Source organism: Lagopus leucura, unplaced genomic scaffold (genome assembly GCF_019238085.1).
Source record: "Lagopus leucura isolate 7727_CA_CO unplaced genomic scaffold, USGS_WTPT01 Super-Scaffold_73, whole genome shotgun sequence".
Classification (NCBI taxonomy): domain Eukaryota; kingdom Metazoa; phylum Chordata; class Aves; order Galliformes; family Phasianidae; genus Lagopus; species Lagopus leucura.
In genome coordinates, this window is record NW_024962252.1 from 56,952,795 (window position 1) to 56,980,718 (window position 27,924).

At 35.5% G+C, this 27,924-nt stretch overlaps 1 protein-coding gene across 1 annotated transcript in view; it reads right to left on the minus strand.

Moving 5' to 3' along the window:
* ADGB (androglobin) overlaps positions 1–27,340 on the minus strand; it is a 71,499-nt gene extending 44,159 nt beyond the window's left edge. Inside the window, exons 1-14 of the mRNA XM_042895214.1 lie at positions 27,280–27,340; positions 21,288–21,451; positions 18,374–18,509; positions 16,702–16,794; positions 14,730–14,801; positions 13,948–14,136; positions 13,320–13,459; positions 11,136–11,222; positions 9,280–9,467; positions 8,027–8,155; positions 6,111–6,205; positions 4,087–4,264; positions 3,054–3,144; positions 1,579–1,723 (exon numbers count right to left, since the gene is read on the minus strand). Of these exons, the coding sequence (XP_042751148.1) occupies positions 1,579–1,723; positions 3,054–3,144; positions 4,087–4,264; positions 6,111–6,205; positions 8,027–8,155; positions 9,280–9,467; positions 11,136–11,222; positions 13,320–13,459; positions 13,948–14,136; positions 14,730–14,801; positions 16,702–16,794; positions 18,374–18,509; positions 21,288–21,451 (1,707 nt within the window). The 5' untranslated portion in view covers positions 27,280–27,340. The remainder of the gene's footprint in view (positions 1–1,578; positions 1,724–3,053; positions 3,145–4,086; positions 4,265–6,110; positions 6,206–8,026; positions 8,156–9,279; positions 9,468–11,135; positions 11,223–13,319; positions 13,460–13,947; positions 14,137–14,729; positions 14,802–16,701; positions 16,795–18,373; positions 18,510–21,287; positions 21,452–27,279) is intronic.
* Positions 27,341–27,924: the final 584 nt, after the last annotated feature.

The window sequence follows — 27,924 nt, forward strand, 5'->3', positions numbered from 1 at the left end:
ACCAGAATTAATAATTGAGTTTTCTTTGTCTATGAAGATACCTAATACTGTCTTCAGCAGTATGCCTGTGGTCTTCAAACACATTATGCAACTCTATACATCAAGTTACTGTACCTCAAACAAATTTCAGAAATGTTACTGCATGCATATTTATCAGTTTGTCCAAGAAAGAGACTGCAGAAGTTTTAAAATAATTGAGAGATCTTTTCTACAAGATTGTAAAGGTCAGCATTTTGAGGCTGTTTTCCCTTCATGTAGCCCTTTGGATGGACGTATTTTATAGAGTCTTTTAAAGAATTTTCTATACTGTAATCATATTGAACGTAAAAAGCACTACTTGGGACAGAAATAAAAGCAGACAGGAATAACTGCAGTAAACACAAGTTGGGAGCACATCTTTTCCAAAATATAATTGTTTTTCTGGTTAGATGCAGATTTTTACTTGTAAAAAAGGCATTTTTATACATACTAGGCAGCTTTTCCCCTTCAGTTTTCTAAAAGTCAAAGGAAGAAATGCTATCAGATGCTCTTATGACCACTGTTTGCCACACTAAGTATGAAATTGATGAGATAATGGCACTGACAATCTGGATTTGTTTGTAGATGTTGAGTAAATGAAACTACATTCATCAAGCTTTGTTTGTTTGAATATTTAAATCTAATTTATCTTTGCTGCAAATCAGTTTTCTGTATAAAGTATTACACATGAAACAGTGTGTTATCCAGAAAGTCTTTGTTTGAAAGCATCCTTTGTTCAAAACATAAGGTTTAAATACTACATCGAGCCTTCTGTTGGAGGCTTATTTGAAAGCAGACTTTGGTAGTATATGTAAAGAACAAGGTACAAAGCAATTTAAAACAAAATTGACAACAACAAAAAATAGCGGTTACATCTGCCGAAAGTAATTCTAGTAACATCCCACTGATATTAGGTAAGATTCATATTGCCTGTCTTGGAAAACTACAGTGGAGATGAGTAACTAGTAATCCTTAGCGACCGGCATTTTCCTCTGTGGAGGCACTTGGCAAGCAGTGCTGAGCGTGCTGCCTCTACCTAGTGAACTTTTGGAGGAATGTGGCTTTCAATGAAGAATCATGTAAGGATGTGATTTAAGGCATGTGTTTACAAAGTTTACATTTTTCAAGTTGACACATACCATCCTTCACTGCAGCTGAAATAGCATAATTGAAATACGAGAGTCCATGAATCAAACACTTATAAAGACATGATTCTCACTAAGACTGTCCCATCAGATGTATTTTAAAGTGCAAAACCAAAATATTCTATTGTATTAGCATGTTACTTTTAGAATCTAAAGAATAAGTAATAAAAAATGACTTTTAAATGAAAAGTATTAGCAAAAGATCTCCCATGCATCAATGAAACTAGTAACTGGAACAGAGGGAATTTACTGAAATATGGCAGGGTGGGTGAGGAAGCTTACAAAGGTGTCTTTTAAAACCTATATTTAAGAATCAAGTATTACCTATTTCTTCTTTCACTGTCTTTAGGAACATAAAACTAGGTCAAGTAAAAATAAATAAGTAAATAAGAAAAAAAGAAAATTAAATGATTACCTGAGAATAATCTTCCACATTTGAGCGTCTCCCACTTTGATTCATTTCCACATTACTGTCATCTACATTTTCATTGCTTTCAGTGACAGAAGGGAGATGGGTCATCAAATGAAATCCTTTTTGGATGGTAGACTGTGTGAAGGAGCTAAATAATAAAAGAAAGCTCAGATGCTTTAACCCACATATTTGCTTTCAAATCGCAGATTTCATAACTATTTTTTTTGAAACAGAATTCTATCAGAATAACTTGTATCTCCTTTATTTCAATAGCTTAATAAGGCAGTACAAAATGTATATATGCATATATTCCTTATAGTTACTGGCTTAGTACCACACACATACACGTGTTTGTAAGATGTGAACTGTTGTCTTCTCCAATAATCTTCAACAAAACAAAATCCATGCCAGCTGATGAAAACCAGATGATAATACCAGAAATGAAAGCTCGCAGAAAGAAAAACAAATACAAAGGTAGGGCAAAAAAGTTTGAAACATAAGGCCAACTTTGGCCATGATAAAAGGAAATTCTGCCTCTGGGTTCAGTGGAGGCAGAAGTAAAAACTGAAATATAGAAACATAGAAGTACAAGTAATTCCATCCAAGTTAAGCAAATTAGGAAAGCGATATCAAAACAATGGTGCAAACATGCAATTAGATGTAATTGTGTTGGCAACAATGAAGAACAGAAAAAATGTTGGTGTTATCTAACTCCTGTCTTAAGGATTGATACAACAAAACTTCAAGATCCTTAGTGATAACAGCGTTACAATTATCATCCCTTTGAGTGCTTAAAAAAAAACGTTATTAGAATAAAAGCAAGAGAAGAAAAACAAGTTCAGCCCCAGTTATGTATAAAAGTCCTTCATCGTATCTAGGTGGCTATGTTACTTGAACAAAATGCCAATTCCTGCTACATATTTTTTGTTACTACCTTTAATTAAATCACAAGAGACTAAATTAGAGGATTGCCATAGAAACTTAGACTGTCTAATAAATCATCCTCAAGTAAATAGTGTAAATTGATTATAAAGGAACTCATTAAATATGGAAAATAGATAAAATATGCTAACATACAAATATTACATCATCTTAATTTTTACTCTCTCTTTCCTTCAATAATGCATTCATGCGTATTGCTTATAATATTTATGTGTCTTTATTCCTACAAACAACTAATTTACTGTATTTTAACCAGCAAAAAGCATCTCAATCAGCAAAAGAATATTCCCAGAGTATTTCATAATAATCCAAAGTCATTTCTGCAATGGTCATATGTTGCTCTTCAAAAAATATCTAACTGATGTATTATCAGCCCAATCAATCACTATGACCGAAATGCAGACTATGACAGAACCTGTCAAATATGCAGTTTCTTCAGAGTACCTACAGCTGTATTTAACAAAAATTGCACATGTATTTTTACAGCAAAAATTACTAACAGTGTAATGTTGCTGATAAAACTATGGAATACTTACATATCTTTGGGTATTTTGATAGGACTGAATTTGTGATTTAAAAAAAGGCTAGCAACCTCAACATATTGTTCAGGTTTCTCTAACACAGGTTCTAGGAAAAAACAAAACAAAACAACTTGTTAAATATATATTCACATGAAATATTTAATACTTGACACATGATTTCCATAGGTGATTACTCACCCTTAAATAATTTTATTAGGACTTCAGGAAGTAATATCCAAGCACCATGGCATGGTCTTGAATAGAACCATAGAATAATGGAAAGGCTTGTGTTGGGCCCATCCAGCCTGGCCTTGAACACCTGCACGGATGGGGCATCCACAACCTTTCTGGGCAGCCTGTTCCAGCACCTCACCATATAGAAGAATACGTCATATAGACATAGAATGTCTATAGAATAGAATGACCAGGGTGGTTTTAGCTGATGTATCACAGGAAAATAATGCGCTTAACGCTCTGACCCTCAGCTTGCAATGTATTAGAAGTGTGTTCAGCCTACCTGTAAATGTATAAAAGTAGCTCGGAACTAAAGCAGGACATTCTGCCTTTGATTTCCTGCTTCTTACGCCAGTCTATTTTGTTAGCATGCCTGTAAAGCCTTCATATTCAAGCTAGCTCATACTATGTACTTAATTCCATTGTGCAGAACAGATAAGCCCCAGAATAGATTTAGCCTTAAAACTATTAACAGTTGCAGAAGGACAACTTTCATACTTCAAATGTACAAAAGGTATTCAGAAGCTTTCATGGCTCTGCGTTGGAGTTTCTGCATTGCTCTGATAACATTCTCTCTTCAATTTCTCCAGTACCAAAGACTAATTTCTTGGAGACAGATTAGACACTTCTCAAAGCATTTAAGAAATAACAGATCTAAGGTGAAGTATTATAAAAATAGCAAAAAATAAAAATAAAAAAAGAGAGAAAAAGTAATCGCTAACACAGTTCTTTATAAATTATGCTAACATAACTATGTCCTTGAAAACGTTTATAATGACAAACATGTATTTTAAAATTGATTTAATAGACAAACCTTGAGGTTCAGATTTTGCAACAGTTGTTTTTTTCTGACGGAAAAGCTTCCAGGGAGCAACTGGTAATGCTGGTTGCTTTGCGGCTTCCAGGGAGCAGGATCTAGTTCTAGTAACCAGGACGGGATGGCTGTATGCTTGTGAAAGCCCATACTGTCTTAGCTTCTCTGAAGAATCAGTCTACAAAACATGGAAATAAAACCTGATTGGCAATAGCTCTCCTTTCTCATCATCTCTCATGAACAAACAGAATGCACAGAGAAGTATCCAGTGGTTTGGGTAACAAATAAAATGAAAAAATGGCTTGACAGAATTATCCAAAAGCAATTAGGATTGATATTCAGCATAAAAGGTATAATTGATTACTTAGAAGCGTTTACATATAGTTTACTTTTTGTGAAAGATTCACCTCATCTTTAAACTTCTCTGTACAATTGTATTCCTTTAGGTGCTACAGAAAGCACAAGTGGAGATAAGCATAAGTAAGAAAAGTACACTGACAACATTTTGCTTTAAATAAACATGTCACAGGTAGTTTTTCTTTTCTGAAACAAGTCCTTACTTCATGCTGAATTTATAAAGAAGCAGAATTCTAAAAGTGACAGGTCTTTTAGATAATTTGTGATGTCTTCATAATGTAACATCAGTTTGAACAAATATGCCATTAAAGTCAAGTATTTTATCTCCTGGTTAATTTACAAAATGCATTGAAGGCACTACAGCTGAGCTTTCTAACTGAAGCCCCTAGCAAAGAACTTAAGAGCAGTTATAGATGTGGACATTGAGTGGTGCTCTTCCCATTAAAATAACAATGCTTCAGTACACAAGTTTTTTGGTTTTTTTTTTTTTTTTCCTCTGCAAAAAGTTCTGTTTCAAGTTTTATGTAGCTTTACTTTGTTTTCAAAAACACACCTTATTTCAATTGCTAAATAAATCAGTAATTTCCTGATTGCTCCTTCTCATTACCACGTGTTCCTCAGGTGGCACAATTACAAGCGACGCAGAGCAGACTGTGGTTGTGATTGTCAGAGATATTTAAAAGGAGAGGATCAAATAAAATTACATTAAACGCTCTAAGGTACTCAGGCAACATATTTCTGCATTTATAGAGGTATATTATGAGTGTGGTGACTAGCTACACACACATCCAAACAACTTAAAAATGAAAGCAAAAACATATGAAATTAAAAAGGATTTGAAAGAAGACCAGATAGATGCTGTAAAGGAAAACTTGTCAGTTGCCGAGTAGAAGACACAGTTGAATGAAACAAACTATTGAGGGCATATAAACTAGAAAGCTCAGCCAAAGAGGAAAAAGCAAAATGTTTGGAGTGAAATTCTGGTACAATTACAGACAATAACAACATTTCTGCAACAATTCCTTCCTTTTTCTAAACTGTAATTTCCATTGTTGAAGCACTTCTCAGCCCCACAAAGAAAGCCTGAAAATGGGCTTTATTAAAGGAGGACCACAGTAAATCCACTACATTTGTATATCTACTCTTACCTTCCATCTTCCTATCAGTCTTTACTGAAATACTGTTTTAGACATATAGATTCCTCTACCTCATCCTATTTGGTCTGCCATGATGAAATACTCTTTTCCAGAAATCTCTGTACCCTAAAAAACTGCAGCCAAGTCTGAGGGCAAAGGCCTCAGACGGCAGGAAATACATAACCCCCATGTCACTGTTCCCCATTTGCTTTTTTGATTACTAATACCCTTTCCATTCAGAAGCATCTCATCATGATGCATTTTTTCATTCCATGCCTTGTTGTCCAGAGACTTCAGCTCTTAAGATGTACGTGGAGTGTAACTGAAAAATAAGCAGGGTCATGGCAGGAAAACACATGATCAGAATCTAAGAGGATTTAAGCAAAAAAAAAACTGAGTTGATAATCACTACCCGGTGTCCATTTGACTACATTAACTATTATCATTATTTTTTACAGTGCAACTGTCACAAAATTAAACATTCTGATAATAAACATATAACGCTTATTTTCCCCAAGGGTACAGGATTACCATCTGAACTAAGGAAAAAATCTTCTCTTCAGACAAATGTAATGGTATACAAACAGCATAGACTGCCATTTCTGGATGGGTTGGCACAGAAGAACCTACGGAGAAAACAAAATGTTTCAGAACAAGTTCAATCATAAATAAACATTGTGATCCATCCGTTATTCAGCTTTCTCTGCCTTGTTTTCATTATTCTTCTTTCTGACAGTTATTTCATTCAAAACGAGATTATTGTAAAAATAAGAGAATGGTTTCGGAAGAGAAGCCATGGATGGAAGAAAAACCCAACAGCATCATTTTAATCAAACAGCTCTTACATATTTTACAGTTTTTATAAAAATGAATAACAAAAACTACAACTTCAAAATACAACAGGTCAGAAGTTGCTCTTGTACATATCCGCTTATTTCTCTTCAAAATTTAAAAATACTGGATACTAGCATGAAGTACACTGATTGGCAAGTTCTTGCTAAAGGCCTCTCAAAAGTGACAAAAAAGACTGATTTTACCAACAAAAGGATCAAAAACCTGAGCTCTAACACTTCCTACTGACAAGTTTGAAGAATGAGGTAACATTTTGAGAAACAGTGGTCAAAAGCTGGAGTTACTGCCCTTAATCTGCCAAGGAGATAGGAAAATTAGGTAATTATAGCTGGTGCTTCAGGAATTGAGGGGGTCCCCCATACAGTTTGTTACCCCTAGACATCCCTTGTACTAGGCAACTGCACAATCTTCTCACATCTATAACTGAAAGAAGCCATTGTTACCTCAGAATGATAAAGAGAAACCAAGACTGGCTGATAGCCAGTACAAAAACGCTGAAGAAAAATGTTAGAAGTCTAAAACCTATAGCATTATAAATATGGATGTGCACTTCCACCTGAAGGTCATCTCATAAAGAAGTATATCAATTTATCCACGTCTCTTTCCTTAGTCAACTAAGGAAGCGTGCAAAGACAGCATTTTAGTGTAGGCACTGTGACACCTGGCATAAGGTTTTGTCTTTGCTCCTTTCAGTTCCACTTCAAATGTTGGATAACTATTTCCTAATTTTATGTATGCCTATTGAATGTCAAACTGGAAGTTGCTTTAGGAATAAGTTCTTTTATGTGTGTGAAATGGAATAAGTCAATGCTGTTTGCATACAAAGAAAAAACATTGGAAATGAGAAGAATGGAAAAGGAGAGTTGGCATGTGGCTGGAAAGTACAATTTATCAGACTTTTAAAAAGCCATTTATTTAGAAGACATCAACATCTTTTTCTCAAAGCTGTAACACATCAGCATATTAAATACTTTTTTGGGAATTCCACTTCTTGATAAAATATATGTTGATAGTATGTCAGAATGTGCAAAGCAAGACTTTACTTAATTTTTAGAGTACTGTAAATGTAACAATATTGAAAAAAAAATTGTAATCAAAATGTAATTCTCTAAGGAATTTATTTTTTATTTACTTTTCTTTAGAAGTATGTTACACAGTAATTTCAAATGAATATTTCTGGCCACCCAGCCATTCAGCAAAGAATATTCCTAGTTGTTGAAGGAACATTTCCCAGTTATGATCTACTGACTAAAGTAGAGACTGAAAACATATTATTACAGAATAAGCTTTGCATTTTTTAGTAAAAAGACAGTTTTCCACTAGAAAAAAATCTTGGTCTTACAAGACTTGCCTGGAACTTCCAATTGTTCTGTTTAGATTTGCTTTACCTTTCAGCATCAAATACATATGACATGAAAATATTGCAGAAATATATTCATAGGTTAGAAGGACTTCAGATTTTATCACATCTCGTGAAGGTTGCACCAACAATTTTAAAAGAAGTATATTTAATCTTCCCCCAGTTAAGTTAGAAAACAAACAAAAAACAAAGTCTCTTTCTTTACATTTATATTTTTAGCTTTGATAGCACTTACTCTCAGCTAAAGATTGAGGAGAACACTGCACTTCTGTTGATGGTTCTGAAGCATGAAGCACTGACTTGTTTTTTTCCTTTTCTCCATCTCTACTTTTCTTCTTCCCGGTTTCCTTCTGCTCTGCTTTTTCTGTGAATCAGAATGAAGATTAAATAGATTTTCTCTTTCAGAGGATTCTGCCAGGAATGTTTCTAACATGACATGGAAGAAGCAAGAGGCAAAACCTTGGACTATAGGAAAAAAAACCCTCAGATTACAGGAAAATATATCTCTAATTTTAGAAATTTGAAAAGTTTAACAGAGCATCCAAACACAGTTTGCAGCCTCAAAGATGGACATTACAGAGCTTTACTTAACGTAGCATTTCCCTGATCCTTAGCTATTTCAATTACTGATACAATTTCTAAATCTTAGGCAGCACTAAATTTACAAAATTTTCTGTGAATATACAACCCAGCCCATTGAATGAACGACAGTGCTGTTCTCAGCAACTGCATCTTGCTGCATGTCCATTCCTAACTCTGAAATATCTTCTACACTAATGGGTGAGCTGCAAAATAATAACAAGAGCTCCTGAGTAGAGATCTCAGCCAGGTCTCTTTAAAATGTTCCTAAAACCTTTGACATAGTATTTGGGATTCAAAGCTAGCTAGGAAGGTAGTTTTTTCAATGGGAAGAAATAGAAATTTCAGAGTACGATTTCTATTTTTCACTAATATTAAGTGAAATTGCATCCATGCCTAACTTAAAAGTCAAAAGCAGAAGATCAGAAAACTCAGCCTCAAGCATAAATGTTACAGGTACAAATACATTTCTAAGCATCAGTATTTTCATTTAGCATTTCTTGAAGAAAATTAATACCTAGTAGCATAACAGAAAAGTTACCATAAATAAAAATGTAGACAAACATTAGTATGTGGATGTCAGTACATTCTATATGCAATCACTCTTTCTGACACCCATCATGAGATATATATTTTCTGGATGGCCTGAACAGCTGTCTTTGGGGAGACTAACTTCTTCAATTATAATCTCTCTGCAAGGAACATTGTATTCCTTCTGTGAAACACCGCTTCTAGTGAGGTCCATAGTTAAAACACAGCTTCTTTGAATTCACAGCATTGCAAAACATTTGGCAAAACAAACCAACAGACTTTCAGGTGGCATAATAAAGATATATAAACTTGAAGACAGGTTATGTTAACTTCATTTACGCTCAACCTGCAAAGATAACACTACCTACAACTACAGACCTTTGTCAGATTTCTCTGCTTTCTCAGGTTTATCTGGCTGTTTGTTCACAGATGAAATTTCATTTTTCAACACTGAGACTTTGGCCTCCTTAGGTTTTGTATTTGCCTGAGAAGTATTCTCATCTGTCCACTTAAATTCTGGCACAATCATTTTCAGAAGGTCCCAGACTTTATCCAAGTATCCAAGCCTTAAAATAAAAATAAACATATATATATATCTCACTGTTAATGATATTTGGAATAAGAATGTCTGATCTTCATTTAGACAAAACTATAATACATCTGGCAGTCCAACTCTTGGAAAAATTACCGAGTGATTTTAGTAAATAAAACGCATTTGCCTGATTTTGTGTGGCAGCCAAGAGGGAAAAAAAAAGTAAAACAACAATGACAAAATGATCAACAAAACGCCCAACACTTTGTTAACAGACAAATCCATAAGGAAAGAGATGGTGTTTGCAGAACCAAGTAAATCAGGCATCTTTTCCTCAAGCTTTCTAGCATATAAAAGTTGTGGCAGGAAAATTTGAAGAGCATTTTGCAAGTACACTGCATAATTATCTGATTCTGGCTCTGTGCATTAAAAATGTCTTCTTGAAGGTACTTCCAGAAAACATTTTCCTAACTGTCTCAACACAGGCTGTTCTACACCTCTTCCACTGTTTCCACCATCTACAACAAGGTTTTGACAGGACATTGCAGTTTCTGCTGCATCAGTTCACCACGGAAACACAATGATTCCAGAAATAATCTAAAACTGAAGAAATGATAAATAAGTTTAATGCAAGCTAACAGAAGGAAACTTTCTTTTTACAAGTAAACAACTGATTGTACAACAAGCTAGACCCATTTTTATATCACTACTGCAAAAATTCAATGGTATTCACATTTTCTTTTTGCATAATTTAATGTTTGCTTTACATGTCAGATTCATGAATACTGTTCTTATTGTTTCTATTTTAAAAATTAACTACATAAAGAAGCAAAATCAAGGTTGTCAGATTTCTACGTCCATGGAATGCAGACACACTACCAGGTAAAAACCTAAATACATAAAAAAATCTAAGCTGCAAGCATAGCCCATGAGTGCTGAAATAACAGATGAGATTGAGCATGACTGAACTTATTTAATTTTGAAATATTGTCATAAATAAACAATTTTACCTAAACATAAATAAACCAACATTATTATTTCTATATACTCATTAGAGTGTATCTGTCAAACAGCAAAATTAAAAAAAAAGAGCATAAAAAAAAAGTCTAGATGGTTAGAGCAGGCATCCCCAGTTATTCATTTGATAAAAATATAATGATATCAAGCTGTAAAAAAATCAGAATGCCATTATGTTAATGGACTTAAAACTTAAGAAACAAGGAAAAAAAAATATTGTTGTAGGTTGGAAATACTATTTTTGGAAATAGAAGTGTAGCAAGTATTCCAATTTAAAATAAAAGAAATCACATCAGATGGATTACTTTCAAATTCAAATTCAAGTAGTATATTCTTAATAGTACATTAATATATAAAGCTATCAGTATTACTGGCACATATTTTATATCTTTTTGATCTTGTATACAGATATCTCTCACCCTGTTTTCACCACAGGGTTCATTATTAATCCAAAATAAATTCATTTAAGAAAGAATAATAATCATAAATAAGTTTACAAGCAACTGAATTACATGCAAATAAAAACACAACAAAACTGCATTGCTTGAAGGCAAGTTCTAGAATTAAAACCTTACAGTCCCCAAAACTGACAAAGAAGGACTTCTAGGACTCAGCTTAATTTTCATTATCCTTTATAGAACTATATAATTAACAAATATATGAATTGTCTAATATAAAAACTTACTGGAGAGGAATAACTTCTGGTATCCATCCAGTCAGTGCATGTAGAACTGTAAATTCCTCCAGCTCTCTTTTCTCATTTTCACGTAAACTGTAAGACAAAAACAGACATTACATAGACCTATATTATAATCAATTCATAGTAAACTCTTAGCCTACACTGAAAGATCATACATAATCAGAAAAGGGAACTGCTTAAAATCAAATAGTTAATGGCAATTTTCCAGCCCACAGGTGACTGGCCTACAGGTTCTATTTGCTCCTGTGCCTTTGCATTAAGACTGTTCTATTAGTGCTCCCTTCTGTACAATGGCATCATTTCAACATAGTTAGCAAGTACATCTATACCAACACACAGAAAAGTCTCTTTTTGCAGTGTTGGAGAACTGGGTCTGAAATCCCATCATACCCACAGGGGATAAAAGTCTAACACTTCCTTTCCCCGAGCAACTGCTCTGAGTGCCAGATTTCCATACAACATTTGGATGCATTTCCAGTAGAACACATATAACTCTCAAATGGATCTATGCGCAGAGTGGAGTACAAGAGGCTGGAAAGCAGCCCCGTGGAAAGGGATCTGGGGGTTCTGGCTGAAGGCAAGTTGAACATGAGCCAGCAGTGAGCCCTGGCAGCCAAAAGGGCCAACTGTACCCTGGGGTGGGTGAGGCCCAATGCTGCCATTGAGAGAGGAAAGGAGTTGTCCTCTCTGCTCTGTGCTGTGTGGCCTCACCTCAAGCAGAGTGTGGGTTCATGTGCCACAATGTGAAAAGGACATAAAGCTTTTAGAGAGCATCCAAAGAAGGGCTATGAAGATTTGCACTTTAAAGGCCTTTTTCCTATCAGGCCAAGCATTTTTTTTTTTTTTTTTTTTTTTAAATAAATGCTAGCAAAACATTCTGCAAGCATCTTTTATATTACTGTATAATACATTTTTATCTATAATGCTTACTATTGTTAAAATAAAAGCCCTTTGGCATTCCAGTTTGATTAGTTCATTTTGTCTTTCAAAGTGTATGTAACAATAATATATAAAAAAAGTTCTTAAACAAAGGAAATATCCAGCAAATAACCTAGAATGTACACTAAATGATTAAACTTCCATGAGACTTAGTTCAATAAATCTAAAACATTAGGCATAATAAGGTGCAAGACCTGACCTTCAGAATACGCTGCTAATAAAAGTCCACCAAAAATAAAATATTGTAACATATACAGTGCTTCATGTTGAAAAACACCACTCCATTGCTTTCCCTCTTTATTCTATTCAAAATTATTAATATTTGAAAGGGCAATTTTTAAGCTAAAACAAAGTATAATTTTTAGAATTTTAAATTACCCTGAAGTACTTCTAAACAACTTCATTTGTCCAAAGTATATTTTTCCTCTCCTACAGCAATGAGCTTGAGTGCCTCCTTCTTTTTCTCCCTCTTCTGCTTATGTACTCTGTTTCAACTGTGAATGTATTCTCCCTCAAAGGTGAGCTGGAAAGTCAGAATGCCCATCAGGATGCACTGCTGTTCCTCTTGAACTGCATGAAGGAGACTTTCCTTCCTTCCTTTGAAAACAAGATGCCTTTTTGCCTACCCCAGAGGGACAAATATTCTGTCTCCATAGTCCTTCAACTTTTCCATCTCACCAAACAGGACAACCATCAAGGACATTGCAGATTACCATCTTCAGTCCTCTTGGATCAGATTCCATTATGTCATTTCTTGTAATTCTAGAGCAGCTAGTAGCTTTTTTTTTTTTTTTTAAACAAATAAGCAATATATTAACTGCCCATATTACATCACAAGCACTACTTCATTAGAACATCTTGAATATTTCCATTTGACAGAAAAAAACCCCACATGTTAAGAGGTTTGTGAATAATAGCAAAGAACTAAAGCAGATAAGGAGATGACTCCAGTTTTGCTGCTGTTTTTTTGTCTGTTTTGTGGTGGATTTTTTTTTTTAGTTTTCTGTGCATAAGTACACAAACACACATTTTAAAATTAAAAAAAGTACCTTCTGTTCCCACAGAGAGCCTCACTTTACTGATCTACTATTTCAACTTTCAGAAATGTATTTCTCATTATAAAACTTTCAGTGAAATATATTCCCCACATGTACTAATTTTTTTTTTCAAATCCCATACAATTTCACACACACAAAAAAAAGCAACCTGAGAGAGTTGACTAAAACATACCTAGTATTTGCCAGCTTAATTATAGCTTTAGACAGCAGCATTGGCCAAAGTTCAGTTTGACATGTTGTAGCTGGCAGTAACAAATTACCCTCTTCACTAAAAGGCATAGTGTCATCCACAGTGATCTTTCTCCAGCAGCCCTATGGTGGAGGGGAAAAAAGGAAGAAAAAAACACTGAACTTGTAATCCAGAAACAGAACACGTATGTAAGAGAATTCTGTTTTCCCACAAATTGAATTCTACTGTAATTTGATCTATATTATGGATTTTCATATAATATCACAGAAGTAATGAAACAGTCTCATAGCATTTTATTACTACTCAGACTTTTTACAGTCTGTTTTACTGAGCTTAGTCTAATTGCAGCTATTCTAACTGCATCTATTCTACACGATTTGCAAAAAAAATAATTTTTCCTTATCAGTTAACCACTGGTTCTATCAAGTACTAAGTTGTAAAAAAATAAATAAATAACTGTTTAATGAATTTTCACTAACATGCACCAAAAATTCATCGAAACTTCTCCTCCTGCAAATGTCTTTTCAACAATTATACATTTTATTCCTAATGTATAAATGTATGCTGCTAAATGCATAAAATTTATACATGGCTGAAGGTAAGTACTCACCATCCAATACAATTTCACTACATATTTTCCATAGCTATTGTACAGAGGCATGTGTCCCTTAGCAGTTTTAGTGGAGGGATAAATATGTTCCCACGGCCTCCAAAACAGCGTGGATGTTCCAATAGACAAGGCTTTTTCATTAGATATTTTCCAGAGAGCACAAATCTCACTTATAATCCATCGCATCAGCTGAAAGCAAATAGAAATACATCAACAAAAAAAAATTCTGCTTATATTTTCTAATTAAATTAATTTACATTAGCATGATGAGCAAATAAAAATGACTCCTGTTTTAAATGAAGAAATGACACAAAACCATAAGCAATGGCTTACTGAAAAAAAAAAAAAAAATCAGATAAATTTTTCTGAAAATCTTGTTTAACGAAGAATTTTATTACAGTGAGTACAGGCACACAACAAATAATGCTGCTTGTCACTTGCCAAAGAACAATGGGAAGATGTGTTTTCAAATGGTAACAATTTTTAAAATTTCAAATTTGAGTTTTAATTAATTTAATTAATTTTAGATCCTGTTTTATTTCTTTTTAAGATACAGATCTACTAAATATGCTATAGCTTCAAAAGTATTACCAGCCTGGTAATATAATGGTTTATTTGGAAAAAATAAGAATACCTTTTTACAAGAACAAACTTGTACTAAATTGGTGATTCTGATTGACCACAAAGATTAAAAAGAGATGAGAATAAATAAAGATAGACAAACAAAGAAATAAACAAGCAACACACAAATAAAAACTAAATATTTCTGTATTTCCACCTACCTCACTACAAAATAAATGTTCATTTGCTGAAAAAAGGTCACATGAGATCTCATTTTTGACCACCACAGGAGTCTAGGAGAAAGTAGATTAGTTAAAATTAATTAGTCTATAGCTAAATTATCAGAAAAAAATTGAACAGTAATGACATAAAAAAAATCAGATATTTTGCAAGCTTTTATTAGACTTTCACAAACTAAAGGCTACTGGCTTAGAAATCTTTTAGCTGTCTTGGTGTTTCTTAAAAGTGTCTTTAAACGCAGACGTTCAGAATTAAAACTACTAATTGTTCTTATCAGATTTAAAAGTAGAAACAAAAGCATATAGAGATTTCATCAGATTAGTCACAATATTAGCAGTTCTGCACTTAAATATCAATGATAACATTGTTTCATACTCCAAGATTTCCCTGCGCCTCCAATGTGATGCAAAAGTTCATTTAGATTGTTTGCTTGTTTTCTTAATTTCCTATCAAATGCTGAAAGTTTGTCTACATTTCATACTGTAAGGGGCAAAACAGTAGAGAGTAGAAATCAAATCATTTCTTTCAGAGCAGCCCATCCATAAGTACTCAAACTTTTATTTGAATTACATAATTTTGATTACTAATACTCATGTATGCAGTCGATTTCCTCCTTGCAAGCATTTTAGAAATACTATATTAGGGTTGTATTTTACTGAACTAAGTATCCCTGTGCCTCTCATCACTTATTGGTGATCACTGCTTGATTCTATGTTTATCACACTAAATAGCACTTAATAGCCTTCCATCACTTCAGATTCACATTAAGTTTTAATAACTTACAATACTCCTCATCACTATCACTATTTGATCCAAAACACATTGAACTATAACAACCACCTAAGTTTAATCAGCTCTTAAAGCCAACCTCTTCTTCACAGTGGTCTAAATATAGTTTTGAATTTATTTTTAATATAGAGACATGTTTCCATGGCTTTCTGTGCTCCTGCCCTTATCTTTTAGATCCCTCTACTCCGTTTATGTGTGTTGGCAGCACTTCTCATCCAATCTTCCAGTCTTGTCAGTTACCTCCCTGATTTCTTCCATTCCTCCATTAAAAATGAATCTTGGAGCTGCTTAGTGTCTAGTTAATAAGAAATAAAACTGACAAGCTGATAAAAGGAAAAATGACAACATTAAAAATGTTTAAGGATGATCACAGTGCTTAAAAACTTTGTTTAATTTGAAGAAAAAATGCTTTAAACCTAAAAAAAAATCAACAACTGCACTGGAGAACGCTCCAACCTTTGAAATTGGAGGCTGCTTGTTTTCTTTGCAATTCATTTAAAAATGAAAATGAAGAAAAGCTTTGCACAATTTTAAAATATTCTGTTTACCTTCCAAACAAGTACTGTCAAAGATGTAGACACATTCTGAATGCATACAGTTGAAATGCAATATTTAAGGTGGGAGAGTGAGAAGTACTATGTTAACACTAAGTTAATCCATGATTTCAGAAAAAGATATTTTACTGCTCAAGATGTCTTAGCTGGAACAAAGAAAGCTTGTTTTGCCATAACACTGATGTTTAAAAGTGAGAAAACAGGAACACAAAACAAGATGACATCTCTCTCATCAGGCGCTTTTTAAAAGAACATCGAGGAAAAAAGCAGAGCAGAGATGGAAGGGTACAATACCATGTTGTTTTGTACCAGGAAGTGCTGGTGCACTCAGACACTGTAAATTATCATTTAAAACATTATGTATTACAGCCAACACTATAAAGAAAGGTATTAAACTTTACATCCCTTCAGATGCTGTGAACCCTAGGATGCGCATGCACGTTAACCACTGTGCAGATTAACAGCTCCTGGATGCACAACAGTCACACGATCAGGACGACTACACATGATCATGTGGATACAAATACCTCCATCTTTTGAAGTAATTTCCTCTGCTCTTGTGACGTAGCTGGGTAGACTTTGTTTCCATTATGATTTGATTATTTCTTACCTCATTTGCTGAAAACTCTTGTGGTCGTTTCCACGAATGTACTTTTAAGGATGCTGGCAATTCTATTTTTCCTTCAGGATCATCAAAGACAAGCTATGTAAAAAACACACACACAAAACAAAGAAAAAGTAACTTAAAAAAAAATTAATTAGCCTATGGTGTTTTCCACAAGATGTAAGTAATTTTTTGTTTACACGATATCTATAACAGGATTAAAACAATGTAAAGTCCAAACTGACAATTCAGCACAAAAACTGCTTATTCTGTTCAGAGAAATCAGTGTGGTATGCACTGTCAAACTGTTCTACACTGAATGTTTCCACTCTTTCCCACCACTGAGAACCCCCTCCCTCCCCACCTGAAATGTTTAAATGTTTTATTCAAGACGCCAATCTGTCATGTCATTCCTAAGTATTTTTTCTAAGTCACTATTTCTAAAGTTTTTAAAGTTGAAATCTTAAAGTAAATTTCTGAAGCAATCATTTATACATGAAGCAATTGAAATTGCCATAGAAATGAGGAGAGCTACAACTATACGCCCATGAGTTAATTTATGAAGTAACCACTGAAGAGAAGGCATCATATACTTTTCAGATTTCCATTTCAAAGTGATACTTACTCTCCGCATAACCAGAAAGCATCAGGATACCTGTTTACCTAAGAGCACAATGTAGGACGAGCACGTGCCTCTGATACTGATCATATTGCCTGAGAAACTGATCAGCTACACAGTTACTGCATTCTATTCGTGCCAAGAATGTTAAATAGATTTAGATTTACTATACGTTCCTGTGTGCTTCATAGGCCAAATCATGTCTTTTACAGGCCAACTAAGAGAAAGAGTTTCTAGGGTGGAAAAACAATGCTTTGAGTACTTACTGATCAAAGGAAGGCAATTGAAAATACATCTCACAGTCATGAAAAAAAAAAAAAAAAAAAAAAAAAACAGGCAACCAAAACCTAAACTAAAAGTCTCCCAAACTATTTTTCCACATTTATATCTCATTTGCTTCATTGTGTAAGTTCCTTCAACATACCAATCCGCAACACAAACTCTATAAAGCATATGAAGGAAGTAACCACACTTTCAAGCCCAACTGATAGTCAAACAAGATTCAAAAGACATTCTAGAACTGGAAGGGCTGAGGATTTTCTGTGTCTGCTAAATGTTTTACTTTATGCAATGTAACAGCAGATCCTCTACACTCCAGAACTGCAAACAGTTTAGTACGCCCACAAACTGAGGTGTGCAATAGGAAAGACCTCAACCTGCAGTTTTTCCACATAAAAACACTGCTAAGATAGGTGCATTCAAGCTTTTGAATTCAAAGAGCCTGCATAGAAAGGATTGTGCATGTTACAACAGTTTGTCTTCTTCCCACATCCTCAGCTTCAATTGTGCTATGAAATAGATTTGGGGGGTTATAAGTTTTTAAACTATTAAAGTGATACTAGTATTAACATTTCCTTTAAGATGTAGCAAATGAACAGTGCACAACATATTTATTTATTCATCTATTTTGTTATGAAACTTCTTAAAGTTATAGAAAAGAAATGTTGAAAATATTACCTGCAAAAAATAATTTTAATAGATTATTTGTCATAACTTCAAGTACAAAAACTGACAAGGTACAAAAAACAAAACAAAAAACACACAGGTCACACAACTTACAGAGATAGGACTTTTCCCAGCCTTTTCTTTCTCTTTTCCAACTTTTGCAGAATCCCATTTTTCTGCACTGATGTCAGCTTCATTCCATTCTGGCCAAATGGGAAATCTTGAAGCACCTACGTGGTAGATTGGTACACTGGAAAACAACCAGATGCATGAACAAAATTCTGCTGTGCAAAGATTGTTAACAAACAAAGCATTCACTTTTTTACTATAATGAAATAATAAAAATGTAGTGTTAGTAACTGCAGTAACTTTTTGTCACTAAGATAAGCAAGATTATAAAATTGCCCGATTTTAGAGGTTGTGAACCAACTAAAATATTTCAAATGAGGAATCCTGCCTTAAGTTAATGGGACAGATGAAGCACAAAATGAGAATCCTGTTGACTGATTTCCTCCTTCTTTCCTGCTGCTTCAATCCACAATTCTCCTTTCTTTTCTATGCAAATCCCAATTTATGGGATTCACAGCTTGAGCAAGAAATGATGCACAGTGCTGTTGCTTGCCACCAGCAGGATGAAGCCCAGACAGTCCCTGAGCAGCCCCACTGGCCAACTCCATCTGGTTTTACTGTTGATCACGATGTCTTATGGTACAAGACATCCCTTTGGTCAGGTGTGGTCAGTTGGTTCTGCCCACTGTCAGCTCCATGTGCACACCCAACCTCCTAACTGGCATGGCAGTGGGAGAAGCAGAAAAGACCTTGACTCAGTATTTAAATAGCATTTTCTCTCTAGCTTCTTCTCCCTGGGCTTCTTTGACCTTAGATAATAGTAGTTTTGTGACTCAGAAAAATAATTGATGCTTTATGTAGGTCTTCTACAATATATTAGTTCATCACTCTTTCTACTTCTTACTCTCCTCACACATTTTCCATTTATAAATTAGCTTATAAATTTAGAAACAAAATACTCTTTTCCTAACCTCCTCCTGCGAAAGTCATGTCACTTATCATCTTGTTGATGATATCACATTCACTAATGGAAAAAAAAAAAAAATGGAGAGGAAAGAAAAGAAAAAAATGCCACTATTATAATCAATAATCAATATCTCCATTGCATCAAGTATTTGGTTTCAGCTGCCCCAGTGATATAATCAAAAATGTAGATACTCAGTGACAGGCAACAGTTCAGAGCACGGTGGAATATCGAAGTATAAATGTGCAAAGTAATGAGTAGTATAGAAAAAAGTGAGCATGCCACTCTGGATCTCAGTTCCTTTCCATCTGAGCTCTGTGTGAAAAACAGAGGAAGCTGAGGATCTCTTTTTAAAATATTTCTTTCATGTAATCATACCTGATTCTAAGAAGCAACGTGAAGTCATGTTTCCCCAGCTACTTGTACATCACCCAAGAAATTACGAAACTAGTTACTTCTCTGAGTTTATTTCTTGCAGTGTTTCTTCTTGCGAAGACAAACCTGATCTTAGATTCAGCCACAGGAATACTGGGAAGATTGCAAAACATCTTTCCAATACTTCTAAAAAACATGACATGAGCTTTGTTCCTCTCTTTGGCATTTCTACCATGTTGGCTTCCATAAAATAATTTTGTGCCTTCTGTATGGCACCTGAGTAATTAACTAAAAATCAAAAATCTCTATGTCAAAGCACCTCAATTCTGTGAATTTAGGTCAATCCATTTGCAAAGTACTTAGCAAGCTTTGATAAGAACACCAGGAAAGCCCATTTCTTCAGTGCTGTTACACAGATCTCTCAGAAAAAGATAAAGACAGCTCTGCTTAAGTAGATGAATAACCTGTGGCAAACAGAATCTAACAGGTTATTTCAGGAATGTTTTCCAGTGCCAAAGCACAGCTATTACTATTTTTTTCTTTCTGCTATACTGTTCTCCTGCATAAAGATGTTTCCTGCAAGATTGCTCTGAGTTACAGAGAAAAACAAACAAAAAACCCTATAAATCTAAGACCAACAGGGAGTACAGCATTTATTGTGACATTGCCACTGATAAATTACTGAATATTTTCTTGTGCGTGAGTCTATGAAATTTGAAGGCTACAGATTGCAGCAGACTGAGCTCTCAAGGAGTTCATTGTTTTAATTAGAATTAACAACAAAAACCACTATGAATACATATTCTTCTAATTAAAATGTAACCTAATCACAAATTCAACATATTGGTTTGCTTCTATGCTATTTTAATAAGTTTATCATACTTACTTTGGAAAGAATGCATTTTTCTATCACAAAGCATGAAACTACGCAAAGTTATAGGTAGAAGATAAAGAATTGCATTAAGAAATTGACTACACAAATAAAAATTAGGCAAAGATCCATTATACAGAGTATACACTGAAATATTTCAAACAATAGAATATTTCAAGCAAGCTCTCCATCTTCTTGGACAGAAAATATTAACTCAGAAAATTCTAGGTGTATTTCACTGCACTTCTGAGAATAGTAAAAATACTGGCTACAGAAGTGAGAGTTATTCACAAATACAATAAGATACACAATAAAAGACAATAAATGGAAAGTGGATGCTTTATGCTCTATCACAACAACACATTCTCCAGAAATACCTCTATTTTTGGTTGGATTACAATTTCATATTAATGAAGTAAGGGTATTCAGATGCACACTGATGCAATGAATAACTTCTCAAGAACATTCATAAGCCAAGCAAATTTCACCCAAATTGAACCTAAGACCATGATGCACGCAGACTGCTCTGAAAGTAATGCCTCCTATATATTTCCATGGAAACTACAATGGATACAAAGAGATATAACACTATTACATAGGCAAACTCTCACCTACACAACATTATTTTTCAACACCATTAGCAATGCATTTTTTTTCTAGCAATGAACAAGAGTCTGCATGCCATTCTCATTAAAATGTGCACCAGCAGAGGTGGCCCACTACTGCCACTGCCGAAATGCACCACTAACCATCTCACTGCGCACGCTGTTTGGTCTCCAGAAATTTTCAGCAAGCTTTGATGAACGTCAGTGGGTGCCATTATTTCCACGTGGAGGAATTCAGTGACACACCTTTGCTTCATATGCACTTCCATGTCAGATGTCATTGTGTCAGACTGCCCCTCTGCTGCCATCTGTCGCACAGCAACAACATGTAATCAAACATCGGTGGGAAGGTTCAACCTCTACTGCCACACCACCAACATTTCCCTCTGATGTTGTAAGCCAGTAAAAAAAAAAAAGTAGACTGCATTACTTCTGGAGTAGCCCTTGTATTTACCCAGTAACGTTTCTATGTCTAGGTAAAGTAAGCAAGTGCATGGTGGTGTGCTTTGCTCTTTGTTTCAGATAGTTAAAATTCAATTTACAGAGACATTTCTGCTCATTGGCTCGGCAATGCAAAGTCAAGCCCACTACAAATTTACATTGCTTCTAAGTTATTCGAGAGAACAAGAAGCTCCTTGTCACATTGGTTAGTCAATAATAAAACAAGCCCCTCCAAAAGGCTCTGGACAGCCATTCAAAACAAAAGAATTCTGTCCATCTTAGGAGTGATTGCAATTAACAGAATACTAAATGAGATTATGATCTCAAAACACCTATTCCTCAGAATAATCAGGAAACTAGCTGCACATTGGAAATGAACAGCTGTTACAGCCCAAGATAAACTACAGCTCAAACATTATTTGTTATAACCATAACCTCAAAACTATTTTTAATGGCAGCCCAATTCCAACAAATATGGTAGAATTAACCCTTAAATAGATATGACTAATCCAAAAAAAAGCAAATGTAGAGCACTGGAAATAAACTGGACTAGTACCCTGTCTTAGTTTCAGCTGGGACAGAATTGCTTTCTCTTCACAGTGCCTGGTTTGAAGCTATGCTTTGGTTTTAGGGACAAAACAATGTTGATAACACACCTATGTTTATCATTGCCGCTAAACAGCGCCACACAGAGCCAAGGACATTCTCAGCAAAGGGCCCAAACAGCTGGGAGAAAACAGAATTCACATATATATTTTTGCCTTTTCCTTTTCTCTAACTTAGTATATACTTTTATCACAGCCCACATGTTCTACTTTGTCTTTTTTTATTCTCACTGCCATCTCACTGGAAAGGGGTGCGAGTGAGCAAATGAATGTGTGGTGCTGAGTCACCGCTGGGTTACATCACAGTATATCCTCAGCACCTTTTGTCTGAAATTTTAGCCACGCTTTAAGCCTCTAGCAGAACATAATTAGAAATCACCAAGCCATATTCATCCCTGCGGGATCAAGTACACTTTCATCAAGTTTGTGGATAACACCAAGCTGAGTGAGGCAGCTGGTATGACAGAAGAAATGGATACCATCTGGAGGGACCAAGACAAGCTTGAAAACTGGGTCCATGTGAACTTAATGAGATCAACAAGGCCAAACGCAAGGTGTTACACTTGGGTCAGGACAAACCCAGATAAGTGTACAGGATTTGAGAAGAAGAACTTGAGAGCAGCCCTGCTGTAGATTATCTGGAGGTCCAGATAGACAAAAAGTTGGACATGAGCCAGCTCTTGCAGCCTGGAAGGCCAACAGTGTTCCAGGCTGCATCAAAAGAGGGGTGGCCAGCATTGCTGCTCCCATGAGGTTCCACCTGGATTACTGCACCTGGGCCTGGAGCCTCCAGCACAAGAAGCATACATAGTTGTTGGAATGAATCTAAAGAAGGGCCACAAATAAGATCAGACGGCTGGAGCAGTTCTCCTGGGAAGAAAGGCTTTTCAGCTTGGAGAAGAACAATCTCTGGGAGATCTCATTGTGGCCTTCCAGTACTTGAAGGGAGCTTACAAACAGGACTTTTTACATAGTCTGATAGTGACAGAAGAGGGATGAATGGTTTTAAGCTAAAATAGGGAAGACTGTGGGTTACAGATAACTGGAACAGGCTCCCTAGGGAGACTACAGAGTCTCTTTCTCTGGAGATATTCCAAACCCATCGGGACACTTTCCTGAGCAACCTACAGTAGGGAACCTGCTTAGTAGGGGGGATGGAACTGATCCAATGGGTCCCTTCCAACCTGTACAGTTCTGTGATCAGATTTTAGGAAGAAATTTTTCTGCTCACAGGGTGGTGAGGCGCTAGAACAGGATGCACAGAGAAGGTGTAGATGCCCCACCCCTGGAGGTGCTCAAGACTAGGTTGGATGTTGGATGGGACCCTGGGCAGCTTCATGTGGTGGGTGGCCATCCTGCCCATGGCAGGTGCGTTGAAACTGGGTGATTTTTAAGGTCCCTTCCAACTCAGGCCTTTCTATGGTTCTAGAATTACGTGATCTCTGACTGAGGCTCATGCTAGGTCAAAAGCATGCATAAACATGTACAAACAAATTTAAACAGTTTAAACTACTATAACAATCTCCTCTCACCACAAAATGTGTCACAATGCTACAAAAATGGAGTACTGAGAATAAGTGTAAACAATAGCCTGATATCATCTCAAGCAATACAAAAAACTGAAAACCTCTAGGAGAGCATAAAGGCACATGAAATATATTTCTCAAATACTTTGACAGTCTCCAATCATTTTTAGTTCAGACACTTTCTGAACTAGTTATGGTTGCAATGCATTCAATAATCTTTAGTATATGTAATTTTCATAGACTCATTCCATGCAGATTTTTAGCACGTATTACATTTATATTAACCAGCAGTAGCGTTGCAATGCAACACTAAAAGCAGCTTCAAGTTCAATCTTCATGTAGTTATCCACAGGACAGTTCTTCCCATTCTTAAGCTTCAGTTAATCTAGTGGAGCCCTCTCCCCAAACCAAAATAAAGAAATAAAAAAAAAATTTTTTTTTTTTTTTTAAATAATCTGTTCAGACTATATTCTCTGAACTACTGCTGCAATTTAAATCTTACGGATACTTACCTGAGGAACATATTCTGGCAATGGATAAAATTGCAGCACTGTGCTTTTGCTGACTTTTTATCCTAGGCCTTCAGGAACTCAAATATGAATTAGCAGTAGAGCTATTTTTCGTGTTCTTACTGTCTCAACCTTCAATCTTAATAGAAAATATGAGGCAATCCCAGGCTTTGGTGCAGTAATCCATTGCACAACATCAGTGCAGCTACCTGCTACTTAAGGCAGTCAGGCACATAGCTAAACAAGAATAATTTCTTCCAGCCAATCTGGGACCCAGCTGGTCCCAACAGGTGCTGAAGAACCCACTGGCAGTTAATAATGCTTTTGGCTGCTGCTCTACCTAATAAAATTTCTAATGCCACTGTGAGCTTTGTCTGCACACTGGGAAATCATGCCTGTGCTACAATTATCCCTAACCTACTCCCCTATCTTGGCACTGATCATTTACTACTCACTTTTGTCTCTGATAACCCAAACCCTAATTCAGATTTTTCTTTGTTCTGGCAGATGCTGATGACTCAGGATTAATTCAGAAAATTGGGCTCAATGGCATAAGAGTTTCATCAAATTCATTTACAAAGCATTTTAATTCATTATCATTGTTACAAGCCAGAATCTTCAGTGCTGACAAAGACATCAATCCACTGAATCACTATAGCTGTTGAAACCTGGGAAAGATCAGATTCTCAGTAGCCTCTAATGATGCAATTAAGAAAATCTTTAATGACAGCTGTTCTTTTCAGCTCTTCAGCCTGTCATCTCTAAATCTGCCTAGGTCCTGAAGAGAACTGTTACCTAATTAGAGAGCAGTAATGAAGGGATGCCCAATGGAGCATCCTGAGAATAGACTTAAGTGAAGTCTGGCTTATTGAGTATAAAGGAAACTTCATATCTTCTCCCTATGCTTCCAAGCTCCCCTTCCAGCACCCAAAACAAAAAGTGCCAACAATATGAATTGATTTTCCACAGTACATACTGTGCTGACTACTGCAAGCATTTATGGGGAAAAAAAAAATAAGAAATCTGATCTCACTAGAAATCCATTTAAGTAATTTTAAGATAATCAAAATTCTTTGTCCAGATATGTGTACACACTACTCTCAGAGGGCTTCTGCACTAATTTATCTGTAAAAGTTATAATAATAACACTATCATTCCTGGCAGTAACCACTGACAGTTCTTAGCAATTTTAAAAACATTATTTTCAAAAACTATTAACCTTTCTTTTTTCATACTACTGACAGTTCTGTTCAATATTTCAGTGATTTGTAGACACATGAAAATAAACTCAATTTGCTAGAAGGAAGACAATATTTCAGAAAAGACAAAATACTTTTGACATTTTTATGCCTGCAACTGCAAGATGTGCTCAGAAATAAAACAGAGATCCTAGGGGAAAACCTACCTCACAATTACAAAGAACAGTGAACTTACGGGACAACATTCTCTCAGGCAGCATGTGGTCTTCCATTTCTTTGTCTGATACATGGATAGCAACATTCCTGAAGTTCTCATAGATAGACTTATGTAAAATTTGTACGCTAGAAGGTGTACAGAACTGTGCTGAACAAGGTTAGTAACAGAAGCCACATGAACAGATGTCAAGGAAATAGCTATTAAGCAACTGCCATATGTCCAACTGTAGAAGCTCCAATCCCATAGTATATGCAAAGAAATATTTTCTTTTAACCCTCCCAGCCCACTAAAAAGACTTGGTAACCTGCTGTTAATAAAATATTCACAATCATTACTACCACTAACCTACCGTTAGCAGAAAATCATTATCTAAGGGAACAGATCAATCCCTCCATCACAGGGATTGCAAACAAAGTGAATATTAAGTCATAGAGTTACCCAGAACAGTTGTATTATCCCTGTGTTCAGCAACTTTTACCAAATAATACTATTTACCAAAATAATAATAGCACTAAATCATTTTGTCTCGGGGCGAATTGCTGCAGAATCAGCTCAGTACTCTAGTGATTTTTTTTTTTTTTATTAAACAACAGTGACACAGATCTACAGCATATCTGTACTGTAACACAGATATTCTTTACTGCACACAATCTACTTCCACGTGGAGATCCATCATGGATCTGTCAACCTGTCTGCTATCAGTAGCATTCCCATAATTCTGGCATCTCGCATGCACAAATCCTGTGGCAAAGGGGAAAGCATTCTAGAAGCAAAGTGAATACTGACAAATGAAATGTTGCTTCCATTTTGCACAAATCACAGTCTACAGTTCTATGTTTTGACCAAACGCTGATCCAAATAAAAAGCTCTCTGTTAACAGACTGCAGTTCAAAATGCACATCTGCCTGCTTGCCTGATATCTCCATGGGAATTTTGTGGCTTACAGCAGGGCACCGCAAACTAGGGTTTGCAAACAATGTAGAAAGTACAAGAAGTTGAGCACTGCATGTATGTGCCTTATAAATATATAAATAAGCTATTCTGAGGGAAGTGTACTCAAAGTTATTTGCGAATAGTGATGTGCAACCAAAAAAGTTTGGAGACCATTAGGTTACAACATGACTACAGGAGAAAAAGAGATTCCGATATTTCAGCCATTTCAAGCTGACTGAGAATGCCAAAATATCTTTTTGTTGGTGGGCTTGGGGTACAAATTCCCATCTGGGAAACAGAGGATCTTGTTACAAAAACAAGAAGAAAGGCTATTCAAGGTATCTTAAGCATTCTCAGGTAAACTTTAAGCCCTGCTGTGTTCAACTGCCAACTTCTACTGATTTTAACAAGACCAGACCCTCACTTGCCTCTTTGAATAGAATACAAAGATATTTTCAACAATGTGAAGACAGCATACAGCCTGTAATCAGCTTAAAATGCACTTACAGTTTACAGAGCATGCAAAACAATAGTATTAGAAGTAAAGCAAGGCTAGACTTCAGGCTTAATTTTCAAATGTTTCATAGCAGTAGAATCTGTGATTTCACAAGTAAATGAGGCTACTTTTCTTGTAAAACGTTTAAGACAAAAAGTTTAGGCCAAAATTTAGAACAACTTTTATTACTAGCTTTTCTTGACTCATTACCTATAGCTCAAGAGATCCTGAAGAAAAATTTTCCCAACGTCACAAACAAGATTTATTTTGTAGTTTACTGTTGGTATAATCAATGGATATCAAGATATTACAATCACAATATAAACAAGAAATTTAGGCAAAGTGGACTACGATAACAAAAGAAAATAAATGGAAGGGTTACCCTTAGTTGGGCTCACCACAAAACACCAGAACGAGGGATCTCCAGACGAGATCCTTCCCCATTGGCAGCCAGCTCTTAAATAGGTCTAGGAGCCCAATTGCCTTCACCTGTGCTCCTCTGGCTGACTCATGGCTCGCCTCAGGTGATCAATCAGAGGTTCAGGCCGTGACTCAGTAGTTCCCATACACCACTCTTGGCCAGACACGTAGTGCCCTAAAACAATGCTTTATCATCCATCCATCCAAAAGGCCTGACTGATATTTCAGGATGATAAAAAATGAGCAGGGATAGGTTAGTCAGGAAACCAATACTAGAACTTCTATAACATCCAAAATTTTAGTGCCAAGACTTGCTCTAGCTGGAAAGAGCACAACAGCAGAGCAAATAAGCACAATAAAACATGATATAGTTTAAACTGAAATTACAGGCTTGATGAAAAAAACTTAATACAAGCTATATATTCTGTGTTGTAA